This window comes from Notamacropus eugenii, chromosome 1, assembly GCF_028372415.1.
Source record: "Notamacropus eugenii isolate mMacEug1 chromosome 1, mMacEug1.pri_v2, whole genome shotgun sequence".
In the NCBI taxonomy this organism is placed as follows: domain Eukaryota; kingdom Metazoa; phylum Chordata; class Mammalia; order Diprotodontia; family Macropodidae; genus Notamacropus; species Notamacropus eugenii.
In genome coordinates this window covers 168788991-168806669 of record NC_092872.1, presented here as the reverse complement: position 1 = coordinate 168806669, position 17679 = coordinate 168788991, and the positions used below count along the sequence as shown (strand labels likewise).

At 40.4% G+C, this 17679-nt stretch overlaps 1 protein-coding gene across 1 annotated transcript in view; it reads right to left on the bottom strand.

Annotated features, from left to right (window-relative positions):
- FANCI (FA complementation group I) overlaps nt 1-14879 on the bottom strand; it is a 57315-nt gene extending 42436 nt beyond the window's left edge. The window contains exons 1-11 of the mRNA XM_072618081.1: nt 14668-14879; nt 14330-14411; nt 12268-12370; nt 11175-11247; nt 8339-8469; nt 7572-7728; nt 6404-6461; nt 4480-4521; nt 3790-3913; nt 3248-3333; nt 972-1098 (exon numbers count right to left, since the gene is read on the bottom strand). Of these exons, the coding sequence (XP_072474182.1) occupies nt 972-1098; nt 3248-3333; nt 3790-3913; nt 4480-4521; nt 6404-6461; nt 7572-7728; nt 8339-8469; nt 11175-11247; nt 12268-12351 (882 nt within the window). The 5' untranslated portion in view covers nt 12352-12370; nt 14330-14411; nt 14668-14879. The remainder of the gene's footprint in view (nt 1-971; nt 1099-3247; nt 3334-3789; nt 3914-4479; nt 4522-6403; nt 6462-7571; nt 7729-8338; nt 8470-11174; nt 11248-12267; nt 12371-14329; nt 14412-14667) is intronic.
- Nucleotides 14880-17679: the final 2800 nt, after the last annotated feature.

The window sequence follows — 17679 nt, the reverse complement described above, 5'->3', positions numbered from 1 at the left end:
AGCACCTAACATATTATTTGATTATGTGAATCAGTAGCTCTTCAACAAACATTAACTGATTAACTGAAAACAATCCTATGAAGCTGGTGGTCTGCTCTTTTCCCAGAGTGGCTAGGTTAGTGACATTTATATGACTTAGTAACCTGCCTTGTTAGGAAACCTAGTCCTTTTCCTGTTAAGTACCCTTCTTCCCTCAAAACAAGGTAAAATGACCAATAACTTGAGTTTAAAAAGCACTTGGCTTGCTAACAGCAGCATTTGTACAGAGCTTCAAAGATTATAAAGTACTTTACATGCCTTATCTCATTTGATTCCCCAAATAAGCCAATGAGGGAGACACTATAGGTATAAGCCTTTCCTAGGGGAGGGCACCAAAGCTAACAATTTCAGAGACCTACCCGTGGAACAATACTGGTAAGGAAAGGTGTTGGATTAAGGTCTGACTCCATGGACAGTCCTCTGTCTACTATACGAGCCTCAATATCACAGAGCATTTATTAAGAGACAGCAACCTGGATAATCTGTTACAAACTATTAATTGCTAAAAATCTAAATACTTTAATATTCAAAGGTTCTAAACTCATTACATTGATTAACAGATAACTGGAAGATTATGAAAGGCTCTGTTAAGAACAAATAATATCATAAATTCTTAGAGTGGAAAACTAAAGCCAAGGTTTAAGGTCATGTAAGATAATAAATGAGAAAGAACTATTTACTGACAACTATATCAGGGCTTTTTTCATTAAAATATATTACAGTAAAGCTCTAAATAGAACCTGTTGGCTTGTTTAATGATATGATGAAGATCATTTGGTCTCACTTTTCCAAGTATAGAAGGATGTCCTAATTTCACACTATAGTATTCTCACTTGATTCCTGGTATCACAAGCCAACATAAAATGATTTCTAGTTTAAATCTCTCCCCATTTCACCAGGAGACACTGAATCATATTCAGGTTTTGCTCTACCTTTAAGTGTTTCATGAGTTCTCTGCCTAGGTCCCGGTCCAACTTGATGGCAAACACAATGTGCAGGATAATGGTGCCTTCCACATGACGTAGTTCACCAGATGGCACTGTGACAAGGTCCAAGAGACTAAAGGAACAGAAAGAAGGGCCTGGGCTACATGTCACTGAACCTGAGCAATTGGTTGAGGCACTCAGCTGGGCCACTGGACCTAATCATACTGGACTCAAATAAAATAGAAATTGATTCATCCAATAAATATTTTTGAGTGTCTATAATGAGCAAGGCAGTATAGGACAAGGAGCTGTCCTTGTTTTCCAGGAACTTAAAATCGAGCAGAGGAAGAAAGCCAAAGCACAAGGTAGACACTAAGTATTCAAAGAATTCCAAGGAAGGAGAAATCACTGGCCATGGAAAGTTTCATTAGGACATGGCACTTAGGCTTGGCCTTGAAAAATGGGTAAGATTGGAAATGGAGAGGGCCCTACTGGTAGAAGAAATGGCATAAATGAAGGTGAGAGCTGTGCAAAAAGCTAAAGAAATAAGGGGGAGTATATACTAAAATATTTATAGTGGCTTTTGTAGTAGCAGAGAGCTAGAACCAAATGAGGGGCTTGACTATTGAGGAATAACCAAACACACTGTGGTGTATGACTGTAATGGAATATTACTATGCATAAGAAACAATGAACATGAAGAATGTAGAGAAGCGTAGGAAGACTTACAGGAATTAATAAAGTAAACAGAACCAGGAAAGCAATATATACAATGACCACCACAATGTAAATGGAAAGAACAGCCACAAAAGAACAAAGCTGGGTGTTTTATAATAATAATAAGCAAGCTTGTTGCTAAAGAAGAAAGGAAAAGTTACACTTCCTTTCCTTTATTGGAATGGTGGAAGACTACAGGTGTGGAACATTGCATATATAGTCAACGTTGATGTAATGGTTAGTGTTGCTAAACCTCTTTTTTTCTCCTTACTTTTTCACTTTTTTGTAGCAAGGGATGGTTCATTGGGTGTTAGAGAAAGAAGATATATAACTTGGAAACTAAGGTGATATAAAACAAAAGACAAAAATGAAAATTGTTTTAAAAAAACAAAGAACAAATATGTTTTATCAAGAACAGAAATATAAGCTCTCTTGTATGAACTATTACAATATGACACAAGTAGAACCAGGAGAACAATTTATAAAATAACAATATTAGTGCTAAAAAAAAAAACCCACTTTGAAAACTTTAAGAACTCTGATCAGTGAAATTATTAACCACAATGAAGAGGATCTATGAGGGAGAACGCTATCTACATCCTGACAGAGGGGTTGGATTCAAGGTACCAAACAACACATACATTTTTGTAGTGGCGAATGTATAGAGTGGTTTTGCTTGACTATACCTGTTACAAGGATTATGCTCTCCTATTTTCAATCAAGGGGAGGGATTTTGGGAAAGGAGAGAAGATAGACAGGATTGATAAAAAAAGTCACTGAAACATTTTACAAACCACTAAGAACAAAAGGAAATTCAGAAGGACACACAAAAGTAGGATAACTGCATACTTTTAAAAAAGTAACCTGCACCTAAGAGATATTTGGTTTTACACATAATCCTTTTTTTGGTGTTTAAATTTGTAATGTCTCTTTGTTTATTGGGAGGCTGGTTGTCAAATTCATAATATAAAAAAAGAAAACCGAAGGTCCTTCAGTCACTACTGAAGGCTACAAATTAGGCCTTGTTGTCCGGATGCTCTACAGCTGGGCTGGAGCACACTTTGCAGTGTCTTTCAACAGACAGCTTGAACTTGAGGTAAATCTATACCATGCAGATCGCTCTGGCTCCTGGTGGTGCAGCTCCGTGCCAAGGAGCTCAGCTTTGGCTAGGTGAGGGAGAGGTTTGGCAAAGAGTCCCCATAACATAAGCAAGAACTGTCTGTACTTAAAACTAGGAAGGTGTACTTCCAGTACAACAACCCAGGAAATAGCTCAGTCCTCAGTTATTTAGTGCAGGTTACAACAAGAATAAATAACCACTGGTATTTTTATATAAACTATCTAGGCCCTGGAGCTAACCACTAAACTACAAGAAAATGATAGAAAAGTGAGATGGTGAGTGTTCTCAAACTCTACAGTTTCACTGCAGAGTAAACAGAGACTAGGAAGGCATAGAAGTCGAAAGAGTACACAGGAAAAATGGAATTATGTACAACAAAAACTTATTTTACAGGAGAATGAATTTTTAAAAACAACTATTTCAAATTGTATTGTCTATTACTCACTCATCACCACTCTGCTCCTCACTGTGTGACTTATCCAGCTGACTGAAGAAGGCTATAATTCCTTCCAGAACTTTCGTCCTACTTCCCTGGAAGTTATGGAAATCAAAACAAAAACAAAAAGAGAACCTAAATCATCCAAGCTTAACAGTGCCTTTAAATCCAAAGGATTCTTAAAGCATAAAGCTAAATGGACCCAAACTATATCGTAGGATCACATATTGGACACAGAATATGTTCATGTGGGTCTGGAGTGGCTCTGAGAAATCAGACAATGGAAAATACTACATTGTGACCTATGTGCCACAGCTACCAATTTCGCTACTGCACACAAAACGTGGCCTGCCCCTATGTGAATGTTTTCCCCTTATGAAAGTGTGAGATGCAGTCAAATGTAGGCACATACAGCTGAAATGCATAATCTATGCCCTAGAATATTTCTGAAGTTATTTCTAAACTCCAACCTGAGAGAATAATAGGTTGGATCACTCTGAATGGCCTGTTTCAATTTGGAATTTAAAAGCAAAAATCTTTTTCCGTCCTACCTTAGAGGAAAGCAATAGAAGTTGGTAGACCAAAGGAGGTATCTCTTGGAGGTCCAACTTGGAGAGTAGCCTCAGGATCTTTTCTGTCACAAACTCCAACTCCTCTATGCTTAGAGGGACATCCCTGTGGATCAGACATTTTTACCCTAGATGCTCAAATGCTATTTACTTCCAACTTAATGCTTCAGAGCAATTACAGTTCCAAGAAACAAAATCTCATGGGATTATTGGACTAATCTACCTTTTGATTTCTGACTAGAGTCCTTTAGAAGAACCAATAAACTCACCCAAGCAAAGACCAAAAACCATGAAAAAAACCTGTAAGAACATAAGACATAGAGATGGAAGGGGCCCTACAGACAATCTGGTTCAAGCCACTCATTTAATAGACGATGAAAGTAAAGCCTACAGATGTAAGCGACTTGCCCAGAGTTAAACACAGGTTTGCCTGCAAGTCTTCTGATTTTTCTGGTTTTTCTTCATCAGACTACATTTCTCCTATAGGCTCATACTTTGATTTAAATAGGTATGCTTGATGCCAAACAGAAAAGAAGCTTTTAATACACAATACAATAGTAATATGCTATTAGCCTAGATGTTTCATAGATGAGCCACTGACATTTGTGAGAGTATCATGCAACAAGTTTCTAAAAGGAGAGGTCAGGAAAAGAAAGAAGACTAGAATTTTACCTGAACACAGAAGTAAGTTGGATTACAAATTGCTGGTCCCATCTGATTAAATAAAATGCCCAAAGAAAAAAAGTTACTTATTTTAATTTGCAAAAATTAGCCAAGAGAAAACAATTTTAGTTGGTCCAAGCTTGGTTTGGCCCTATTAGAAAACAGTATAATCTAGATAACAAATGGTAAACTTTTGCAACCTTCAGTTCTGCCTTTCTGCATATTTGTCTATACACACACCAAGCAAGATGCAATTTTGTAGTTGAGTAAAATGGGGAATTTTATTTAACAACTTTTTATTTCCATCTTTACTACCACAGCAGTGCTTATTATAGTATATACAAAGAAATAAGTAAAATTGCTCCACTGTAAAGCGGAGTGCAATGTAAGTGACTCAGGATTTTAAAAATCAAATAAACAAGGCAACATCTGGTGGTACTTGCATGAGCTTCAAAACATCTACTCAGCAGTTTCTGAGTAAAATGTATTATAATGTGCAGAACACAACAAAAAACCAAAAACCCAGAATTTGAACAAATACAAAACCAAGAGATCAAGACTACACGAAAGAGAACAAAGAAGTAATGGTTTTTTCATTCCTGCTTTAGCAGACTTGCACTATACAATAATTTTTTAAAATTGGCTCATATAACCTCCACTGTCCCTGACAATCCGTAGCTTGATAGGGACTCCTCTAATTTTTAGCCTCTTCATTACAAAAGGTTTCTCACCTTTGACTTAGAGTCTGAAAATCGTGTTAGGAAGCAGGAATTCAATTCTTTTCTTGACAAACTATGACTGGGAGGCATGGAAGAAATAACTGCCTTTTTTTCCTTTCCACAAAGTATTACCTAGCACCTTTTCAACCTGACTACTGATGCACACAATGTTAGAGGGGGAAAAGGCCTTCAAAATCATCTGACCCAACACTCTCATTTTAGGGTATGAGAAGCCCAAGGTCATTTAGCTGATAAGTGGCAGAGTTGGAACTCAAACCCAGGTTAGGTCTCCTGACTCCAATATTCCAGTGCTCTTTCAATAAAAACACCTCTGCAGCTCATGGTAGAAAACTCTAGATTATCACAGATTCTTTTAAAATAAACCTACAAGAATTATCCATAATCTGTTGTATTAAACATTTATTATATTAAATACTACTTAATATTTAATACTACTTACTATTAAATACTACTTCAGAAAAGCAATTTACCATTTAATGCTTTTCTTCATAACAATATTAAAATATTTGATGTAATCAGCTTTTACCTCTTCAAACACCTATTTTTCCATGGGTTCAAATTTCACTCAAAAACAACTTTTAATTCCCATGACACAACAGAAAAAACTCAGGAAATAAAGCCCAAGCATCTGGACACCACAGCTTGCAGTGATTCTTTAGTGTGTAATATTAGTACTGCTCTTTCTACAACAGGTGCTACAACCTTTAAGCCCCAGGAAGCCAAGATCTCTTGCTTTTCTTAATAAGTCATGCCAATAGGAAAAGACAGGAAGAAGGTGGATAAACTATGCCACAATGAAATCTAAAGAGGCTAAGGATATGCCTCCTTCCTTCTTAAGAAACTGAGCATCAGAAAAAAGGGTGGAGTGAGGGGTAATTCTATTAACTTGAGAAATTGAGAAGACCTGAAGCTCCAAGAAGATACTCCTTTAGTGATACCTAGTGAGCAAAAACCGTTCCCTAAAAGGGAGAGATTCAAGTAATAGAAAATGCTTCTCTGAGAACGTGAATGGAGCATTTAAAATCTTTCATTCCTTATGGACTAAAATAATTCAATACAAATTAAATGGTTCTATAATAGAATATTATATGACAACAGTGCAAGTGGAAACTTAAAGTTCAAAGACAAAAGTCGCTGCTCTTTGTGGCCATGGATAGCTCTGAAAAAAACTGCAAGATGACTGACAGACTCACCTGCTAGAACACAAAGTGTTAATCAGCTGTTTCTTATATTCTTCTCCATTCAGCTCACCTGAAACATACAAACTGCTCAACAACTGCTCCGCTCTCCTTTACTGACTGCACATCGCACTGCTCACAGGAGCCATTTTAAACAATTCCCTCCTCAATCTCTCAACCCCCACACTCTAGTGCATAATTCAGTCTCCTATACTTCACTGAGAAGACCGAAGCCATCCCACAGGGGCAACGTCAGCCCCCCACCTCTGCTCCTCAGCGTGCAGCAATCAGGGGCCACTCTAGTCTCCTTTCCTCCAGCCTCTGACTCTTCCCCGTGACCCACATACTTGGTCCCAGACCTTCCTGCTTCCTCCAGGAGTTGCCCCTCTTCTTTCATGTTTCCTTAATTCCTTCCTTCCCATCTTCCTAACATATCCAGGTTTTATTCAATCTTAAAAAGCTTCTCCCTAGTCCTATGTAGCAGTCATTTCTTTCTTCTCCCTCACTACCAAACTTTTATGAAAGCTACTTATTCCTGATACCTCTTCCTCAATACCAACTCTCTCAACTCTTTGTAATAAGGCTTTTTGATGGATTCACCAAACAGAATTTTATTAACACTGATATCCATGTGCCCAAGAGAAAATATCATCCCCAAACCAATTACACTATCTTTCACCACTCTCTCCAAGTTTATTTCCCTTTCAATCTGAGCAAAGACTGTTCTTAAATTGGATTAAACAAAGACATTTTCCCTCCTGGTTTGATTAGCACAAACGATACAAAGTCTCTCAGGAACAGGAAATCAGGATCCATTCCTGAACTGTTCATCTTCTACTCAAGGAAGCCAAATTAGACCTTTCATTAATGTGAGATCATGACACTGATGCATTATTTCTGAATATTTCCTAAAACAAAAAGAGGTCTTAGTGCTATAAGCTTCCATGTTTCCCTTTGGACTTCACAGACCACTTTGTTATGGACCTCTCTTATGCACTGACTCTTCAATATTGTGTATTAAAGTTGTCTGTATTTATGTCTTATCCCCTGACAAGACTGCAAGCTTCCTCAGTGCTTACCTAAACTTCATTATCTCCCCCAGTACCTAACACAATGCTCTGTACACAGTAGGTGCTCATAAATCTTTGCTGAATTGGATTATTGAAAAGTGGAAAGAAATTACCTTTTCCATAAGCCAGGTTTTCCTTTTTGGTAGCTAGGGCAGTAAGAATAATGGGTAATAACTCCAAAGATTTTCCATTCACCAAGCTGCCTTCCCTAACAGCATCAACAAATCCATTGGCTAGCTCAACCAATGAGGAGCCAGGCAAACTGTGAGCCTAAAAGTTCAAATGTCAAAGAAATCAAATAAGGGCCAGAAGATAATATGTCTTTCCAAGAAACAGTACTTTTTGTTGAATTAACAGAAGTATTACCTAGGCATGAACTACTCTCAAAAGGCACAGGCAATAACCCGAAAGGATCACTGCCTTGGTGCTAAAAACTAGAACCAGACAAATAAGAGGTATAACATTTCCCACTAATTACCCTGTTTTCTGCACCACAAACATGTCAAGTTTTCAAAAGGCTGTGACACTAGAGCAGGCCTACACCACATGCAGCTGCTTACGGTCCTCAGGTCACTTGTTACACATCAAAGAATTTGTTCCACATACAAAGGATGTTTTTGCTACATTTTTTGAGAGCCACCCAAAATTCTTTGGCTTGCTGCAAGTGAACCTTGAGCTGCAGGTTGTGCTGGCCTGTACTATAGACTCAATGTAATTAATTAGGTTTTGCATGGTCCAAAGGCCAAACTTAAAAAATTGCTGCTCATAATAAAAGATGGCACCATATTGAGTTTAATACACTGAAATTTCCCCAACTCTCCTTTTTACAAACTGCAGACCCAAGAGAGCCACCAGAAGGAATCCTTAGCTTTTATCGTACCTCAAGCATCAGTAGTCCTGTGATCTCAGATGCTACTTCTCTATGCAGATCTCCTGATTCCACCAACTGGATACAATATTTATATACTTTGAGTCTTCTGAGGGCTCCAGCCTCCTCAGAACATGGGGAACCTTATTGTTTTAGAAGAAGGGGTGGAAAAACAAAACAGAAAAGAAGAAATATTATCATTACTATTATATAGGCTACATAGAGAAAGCAGATTAACAAAGACAGGAGATTAATAAATCATGCATCTTTCTAATACTAATCACAGTAGTAGTTAAGAGCTGTAGCCAAAAGGCAAATTCATAGTACTTCATGCACTAAATTACTAGCTCACTACAACAAAGGCACAGAACATTTTCTTTTCCATGTACAATTAGATATTGCAAAGAAAAAAAGTGCCTTTGAGAGGATACTTCTCACTGATTATAACTCTAACTTAAGGTCACCTCAAAATACTGTATTTATCATGGGCACTATAGGGTTTGAAAACTGGACTCTCTCATAAACACTCATTGACTCAAATTACAGAAAAGTCATCCTTTTCAGTACGCTAAAAAGAAGTGGAGCTCAGCACAGGAGGGCATCATTACTTCTAGGTATATTTGTTAGGAAAAATATCTTCAACAAGATGATGGCACATCCAGCGGCCGCAGTGAACTTTAGTGGCTTGGCAGCTCTTTTTTCATTCTTCTCATTTTACTTGCAGAGTCCACCTAAGATGGTGATACAAACACCCATTCAATACTTCTTTTCCGTCAGTCACTGAGCTGGGTGCTGAGATGCAAAAGACCAAAACAACTGTTTCTGCTCTCAAGGAGCTTAAATTCCTTGTGTAGAAAAAAGTGGGCATATATCAATATACATAAATGTAGATAAATATTTTTGAGGGAGTGAATGGATGAAAATCAGAAAAGGCCTCGTATAGTACTTGACCTAAGTTTTGCTAGGAAATAGGGATTTCCAAACAGGAGAAGTGAAGAAGAAATGTATTCTAGATCTGAGGGACAACCTGTTCAAAGGAATGAAGATGAATGATAGAATGTTGCAGAGAACAAATAGGCCAGTTTAGCAGAAAAGTAGATCATCTGAAGGGAGAGTTACATGTAATCAGTTTGGAAGAGAAGGCTGAAACCAGATTTTGAAGAGCTTTAAATATCAAACAGAGCATTTTATATTTTACTCTAGAAACAACAAAGCCGCTGGTCCCTTTGGAGTAGGGGAGTAACAGTCAGGCAAATGCTCTAGGAGTATCATTTTGGTAACTGGGTGGAGGCAGATTGTAAAGGGAGAGACTTGAGGTAGGGATATCAATTATGAGGCTTGTTACATAGTCTAAGTAACAGACGATGAGGATCTAAACTAGAGTGATGGACATATGAGTGGAGAGAAGAGAATGAATGGGAGAGATGTTGTGGAGGTAGATTCAACAAGTCTTGGCAACTGATTGGATATGGGAGGAAAGGGAAAATAAATGACTGAGAATGACTCCAAGACTGCAAACCTGCGTGGCTAGAAGGGTGATGTGATGTTAACTTTGAGAGAAATAGGTTAGAAAGAGGAGAGATACGAAGATAAAGAGGCATCGTTTTAATCATAAGAAGTGTGAATTACCACAGAACAGCCTGTGAGAAATGTCCAATAGTAGCTGCATATGCAGAATCTCAGGAGGAAGAGGGTTTTGGGAGTGACCTGCCCAGAGATGACGAATGAACCTATCACGGCCAACGAGACAGGTGAGCAGGAGGATGCAGAAACACAGCAGGGTGCAGGAAAGAACCCTGGACTATACCCATAACTAGGAGAGATGACGTGGAAAAACCAGAAAAGGAAAGAGAGGAGTAACCAGATGGGTAGCAGCAAAATGTCACGAAAGAAGGCAATGTCACGAGAACCCAAAGGAGAGACCATGCAGGAGGATAAGGTCATCACAGTCAAATACCGTACGGTTCAAGAAAAACAAGAACTGACAAAAGACCATTGGATTTGGCTATTAAGAAATCACTGGTAATATTGGAGAGATCAGTTTCAATGAAGTGATGGGATCGGAAGCCAGGCTGCAAGGGGCTGAGAAGTGAGGATAACGAGTATAAACAGCTTTTTCTAAGAGTTTGGCTATGAAAGGTAGATATTTAGGATCACAACATAAAGGATCAAATAAGGGGTTTTGTTTGTTTGTTTACTTTTAAAGAATGAGAAAGACCTGGGCATGAGAGAACAGGAGGAAGCCAGAGATGAAAATTTGAGATTAGGGAGAAAGAGAATAGTTGCACAGCAATCTACTTGAATAGAGGAGATGAGATCCAGGGTATAAGTATTTAGCTAGCCTTTGAGAGAAGGGCCACTCCTTCATTACACTGGAGAAGAGAATGGGGGGTTTTGTTATGGGTTTTAAGTTTTAGGGGAGAAAGAGTTCACAGAAAATAGCCTTGAATTTCTCAGTAATGTATTTTACTGTTATTGACTGAAACACACTTCTAAAGACACCAAATCAAGAGGAATGGTAGGTAAAAAGTTTCCTCTGATTACCAATAAATCAATACCATAAGAATCTTATCCAATCAAATTTTTTTAAACTAATAACAATAACAACCTCAACTGTCCTTTCATTTTGTTCTGTGGCCATAGGTGATTTTACAAAACCACCTCTGGGTGCACAAAATGCCCGTTGAACGTGAATGGGAGAGTGGAGAGAGAAGGACAAGCAGTCAAGAAAATAGTAAAGTTTACATATTTTCACAACAAAGAAATCCAACAACCAACAATTAATCAGAGAAATAAGGCAATTATTTAAGCCACTTTTAGGAAACGGCAATATCATCATCATCATCACCCTTGAAGATGCTCTTTAGCAGCGCTCCAGAGGATTTTCCTTTCACTGCATGCTTCTGAAGAAGACTAGTCAGCTATAAACGAAGAAAAAATGACTTCAAATTTTAGGTAATGGTAAGAAACATCCTTCTCTAGCAAAAATTATATAAAAGATATATCTGATTAGGCATAGATCTCTAAATGATACCAAGAGCCACAAATACCCTCATTTTTAAAAAAAACAGGGCTGTGGAAGTAATCATAATTTATGCAAATAAATAGTATGATGCTACAAAATCAGTTTAGCACGTTTCAAAGAATAATTAAGAGTGAAGCTCTATCTTCACGTTCAGTAAGTGCTGCCACAATGTAGTAAATAAGAGGCCTACATCATTTTCAATTACTGTAGCACTAATACATTAAAAACTTTCAGCCTCATTCACCATGTATTTAACCATGATTGCAATAGTGGCAGAATGGCAGAGAAGGAGACAGAAAGAACTAAGAATCAGTTTTCAAACTACCAAAGCTATGTGGTTAGCTTAGCTGTTAGTACTCAGAATGGGAGGCACTTGGTTGGTGAACAAGCAGTGGACTCAATACTGGAGGAACTGAATCATATCAGTCTCGACAGTGTCATTACAAAAGAAACAAGTCAAGAAATGGATGAAAGACTTCATCCAAGAAGTCTATGAGGTGGGAAAAGAAGTGGGACACTCAGGACGGAAGACCAAGGGATCCCAAACAGATGGCCTCTGTGCTCTACTGGGCTGACCCTGATCACATCAAAGGTCCAGAGAAAGCCCCTGGTCTACTGAGGAGGCCCCAAGGAAGGGTTCATGGGAAGTCATGAACAGGAGGGGGGTAAGGAAGAAAAATCTCACACTCCAGCAAAAGTATCCACATTGATGATATCACAGAACTTTTCAATCACGTTACATTCTTGTCCTCTCTTCTCATATTTCAGGAAAACCAAAGTTCAATGATCAAAGACTAGTTGTCCCTTTACTGTCATCATTTTGCATTTACATAATGTTGTATTTTTGTACCTACCAAATACTTTTAATAGGATCTTCCCATCAGTAATAAATGACAATTGGAATCTTCATACTCACCTCATCATCTTTCAGGCACTGTAGAAGTTCTTGTAATTTATCTGCTGTTTTTTCTGCTGCTAGAGAGATAATTTTCTGGTCCATTGTAGCTTATCTCAGGGAACTGCAGAAGAAAGTACATTACATGAAGGCTTAATTTTTACAGATATCTACAGCTGAAAGAGATGTTGGCAGGTTACCAAGTCTATTTTTCTTTTCTTACCTCCAGAAAAACAAAGAATTCTTATTTTTAATCCATTAAAAGTCTCTAAATTTCCTCAATGTCTTCCCTTTTCCAGGAATCTTTCATGTGACTTTCATGGCTTTTATTCAGGATAAAGAACTGCTAGAAATGAATGATCAGCTGGTCACAATAGCACAGTAGAGATTGTGTTGGACTTGGAAGTCAGGAAGACCTAAGTTCAAATCTAGCTTCAGATACTTAGTTTTGTGACCCTGGAAAAATCACTTAACCACTATTTGCCTTAGTTTTCTCATTTGTAAAATAGTTGAGGGGAATAGGTTAGAAAGAACAAAAACACTGTAAGGAGAAAATGCAATATTTGTAAAGTACTTTGCAAACCCTGAAGCACTATACACAAGCTAGCAATTATTATTGTTATCATACTGAGCTGCTTGCTACTTAGTATCAATGTGAAGTGGGTTTTTACAAATTTATAATTTCATCCCAAAGTCAAACTTTTTATCTAGTCTTGACATATCTTTAACTATGGCACATTCTTAGAAAGACAAAAGATCACCTTTTCACATTAGTATCTTCTTTAAAAAGGAATAGGGAAAAATATTTCAAGTTTTCAACTATCTAAGGACTATAAATTATTTATAATTTTATGTGCCGCTTTGCAATGAACGATATGGCTCACACTCAGAACAATATACTAACCACTTGCAGCACACTCTAGTACTAAAAGGTTAAAACTTTATAGTTAAAAATTTACAGATCAATTCTATAAACAGCAAATATTTACCGAGCACCTACTACATACAAGATACTGAAAACTTCAAAAGTGTACAACTCTGGAATCTTTGTTGAACTAGCTAGACACAATTAACTAACCATACCAGACAATACGCTAGGTGCTGTGGAATACCAAAGAGCTGCAGACATGCTGCTGAGATAATCAGGTAAAAAGCTTCCGAAGTGGCACAGGTAGCAACATGAGCAAAAGCACAGGGATAGGAATTAACAAATTGTGTTTGTGAAAGAAAAGTAGAGCAGCTCAGTTGGAAAGGAAATTTCAAGGTAAGGAGTGGTGGGAGATAAAACTGGAAGGAGAGGGACAAATGAAAAAAGTGTCAAAAGCCAGAGGAAGGAGCTTATCCATAGGCCAATGGTGCTTAAAGTGTCCCTGAGCACGCTAATTTTCCAATTTTGTGTGACAAAATCCCTGGCACCAAGTGCCAGGTGCAAGCTGCTGTCCATTTGATCTGGCTTGACACGGAGAAGGTCAGATCTACAGCTTTATCCAAAGTACCAAGCCACTTTCTCTGTTGTGAGGTCTCAAAGAATAAATAAGAAAAGGCTGAAGGGGAGAGGCAGGGGAATCCAAAGCCCCAGATGGACCTTCTGAACCCAAATGGCCTGGGTGCTAAGATACATCATGGAAAAGAAACTGTGCCCTGAGAAAAAAAATTGAGAACTGCCATTCCTGTAGCCATGCGTGCGCTGCCGGAGGTTTGGGGGCAGGGGAGGGACGCGATGAAAGCAGTGTTTCAGAAAGATCAGTCTGGCAGTGGGGAGGGAGGAGAGTGAATGTGAATAAAGCCAGAGAAAAAGAGACTCCGCTAGGCGATGACCGAGGTCCGGCGAAAAAGACCAAGACAGGGTAACGACAATTGGAAAAGGAGACAAATCCGAGAAGCAATGGAAGTTACACTGAGGCACGAACGCTGATTGGATTTGGGAGAATGAGGGGAATCCAAGGTGACTCCCAAGTCCTGGGTGGGAGGGAAGCGAGGGGAAGCCTACGCTGGGGAGGAAAGGTGCCTTCGCCTCTACTGGACATTAAAGCACACGACCGGCCCCGGAGGTTGTCCATCCCACCGTCCTGGGGGGACCCACCTGCAGCTGGGCTCGCGAGGCAGGGCAGCCCCGGGCCGGGCTCTCCGCCCCGGCAGCGCGGTCTCCGCGTCCGCTCGCTCGTCTGGAAAACCAAAAGGGTAGACGGGCCGGCTTTAGAACTCTTTCCATCTCTTCATTTGTTGAAGGCCGTTTTTCCGGGCAGTTAGCTTCCGGTCCGTGGTTGGAGGGAGGCTCCGGGGAGCTTACAGCCTGGCGGGCCCGGGATGTCCCCCCTCCCCCCGCGCCCTCCCGCGGGCAGGCCCGGGCATGAGAGGCGCCCAATACTGGGGGGCTGGAGAGCACACCTCAGCCCCGCTCCCCAAGCCGCCCCTCGTTACCCGGCTCCCGAACCACCGGAGTTAGTGACCCCAAGCTTGTCACCGAGCAGACACCCCAAAACGCCGCTACTGCTCGAACCCGGGGTCCCCAGGTTTCTCGCTGGGCGCTTCCTCCTAAAAAGCCGCTAGCTGACTCCAAATCTCCCGCTAAACTGGAGACCGCGCTGACCTCACTTCCGTTCCCCAGAGCAACAACTCCCGCCCTCACCGTCCTCAGGGCTTGCTTCCGTTCTTGTCGGTTTCACCTTTTGGAAGGTACCAAGTATCTTAAGGAAGAGGGGGGAAGAGCAGGAAGACAGTAAGGGAATAGCTGGGGTAATTTAATAGGGTGGAAAGGAGCTGGCTTTTGGTACATCACAGGGATGAGGTGGGAGCCCCAGCTCTACTTTCATTTGCTAGGGAGGATTAATTGCGCCTCGTTCTCCAGCGCCCCTTTCAGACTCCCCCTCCCACCCCGACAGTCCGCAGCCTCTTTTTGATGTTGACGGTATCAAACACCCAAAGCAGAATTCGGTTTCTGCCGGGTGACGCAACCGCTCTGGTTCCTTCTGGTCTTACCCTCCTGCCGTGCTGATGCCCCTCCAGACTTCCTAAGCCTTGGTATCCCGCGCGCACAGCGCAGGGCTTGGCACACAGTAAATAAATCAGCATCGGGCTGCCAGCGCTTAGTAAGCGCCTTCTCCATGCCAGTGCTAAGCGCTGGGGACACAAAGGATGCCCGGCGCTCCAGCAGCTGGTGTTTGACCCTGGTCTGAGGGAGCTTACACCTTAATAAAACGCCTGCGGACCGGACTCCGCCTCCTCCAACTCCATCTCCGCCACCCGTAGGGATGGTCCTACTCTGGACGTCACCCTTAACCGCGTGTTCCATTTCCCTAATTAAAGAAAACCTAACCCTCCTCTAGGACTGACCTCTTATCTCTCCATCACCCCGCGGGGAACTTCTGCCCTCGCGCTCCGTGCGCGTCAAGACCTCCCAGTCCTCCCACTCCGCCGTCCTTTCTTTGGTTGTACCTTTTATTTTATTTTATTTTATCTTAGTCCGCCCCATGAATAAACACTTATTTAAGAAAAACAGAAGTTTTAAGTATGCATGATCAAGCTGAATTACACCATTCTTGGACCCATCCAAAAATACTCCTTGCTTCCCATGGCTTCTTCCAGACTCTTCCCCCATCACTATAACTCAGCCACCTTTCCTTTTTGGAGATTCATGCTCAAGTTTATCATCCAGTGCAGATCCTGCTCCCACCTGCTCCTGGTAGCCGTTATCTGTGAAGCCCCCAGGACATTCTCTGTGCTTCTTCAACGAGTTCAGTCCCTGGAACAATCTTTCTACCTCAACTCCTTTTGTTCAGTTGCATCTGACTCTTTGTGACTCCATTTGGGATTGTCTTGGAAAAGATACTGAAGTGATTTGCCATTTCCTTCTTCCAGTTCATTTTACAGATGAGGAAACTGAGGCAAGCAGGTTCAATGACCTGCCCACAGTCACACAGCTAGTAAGTGTCTGAGTCCAGATTGAATTCAGAAAGATGAGTCTTTTTGACTCCAGGCCAAGCAGTCTATCCACTTGGGCACCTAGTTGCCCACCCCAACTCCTGCCCTCGCACTAAGGGACTTCAGATAGACTGATGTTCTCTCAGATAGCCAACTGACAAGTCCTCCAAGCCACTCTGTTTCCATGACTTACTCCTCCATTGTACTTGCATTCACACAAAGATGCTCATACCCTTAAGTTTTTCATCACTCGTAAGTGTTCTATTTCCTTGTTCAAAAACTCCTTTACGTTCCATTCCATTTTCCCCTATGCTTTACAAAACCTAACCCTACTCTTTATTTTCACTGTGATCTCATTACTCTTCCTTTCTGTTCTTTCAGAGGTATTACTCCTCCAATGACCACTCTCCTCCTACCTTTTCTATCTCAAATCTTAGATGAACCAATTCAATTTGACATTGCCATATTCTCAATTTCTTCTCATTTTGCTGACCATGCTTTGCCAATCTGAACCCTGGATTACCCCCATCATCCACCTTCTTCCCTCCTAGTCACAGGCTGCTGACTAGAGCTGGAAAAAATTCTATCATCAAACCAGTTAGATCCACTACAAATTTATATTTTCTAATCTATACTGGGCCCTCATTGAAGCAAGAAAATCATTCTACTGTTTCCTAATTGTCTCATTACCCCATTCTCCACTTCAGACATCCCAACTATCTGTCCCCATTTTCTGTGCTAGGGATGTGCCCTTATACATTCTTATAAAAACTGAAGCCATTTGCTGAGAGTTCCCTCTTCTTTTCTCCTCATCTCACATCTTTCATATATGTTCTCCCATCTCTTCCTTTATTACAGTACCAGATGAATGTACCATGAGTACTAAAGGCTCTTCTCCTTGCCAACAATAACTCCTCTACAAGTGCCCTTGGTTACATCTCCTCTGATTTTTTTCAGCAGATTGCCCTCACTATCATCCTCATCCTCTATAGTCTTCAGTCTCTCCCTATCTACTAACTTCTTCCTAGATGCCCATAAAATATAACCATGTGTTCCCCATCTGAAAAAAACAAACAAACCCTCACTTAAATCCATCACCCTGGCTAGCTTTCATTCTGTGAAGGGAATTATGATTTTTCATATTAAACTATATGATATATGTAATGAATATAATAATATAATAGATTTGATTTTTCAGAATTGCCTTTTCTAGCCTGAGTCAGCTCACAATGCAATTTGAAATGATCAGTGAAAACCTTGACAACACTATATTCTTGTGCCTGTGTACCATAAGTGAAGTGAACCAAAGATTGTAGAACCTGTTCCTGTCACAAAACCTTGGTCCTATGATCCACCAAGTAAGGATCCCCAAAGACTTGAGCGATATTACTCCCACAGGACTCCACAATTGTTGTGTTGTCTTTCACTTGTGGGTTTGTCATGGGAGATAGATCAAGCCCTGGAAGTGATTGTAATCCACCTTACCCTTCCCTTCCCATTGTGATTTACATA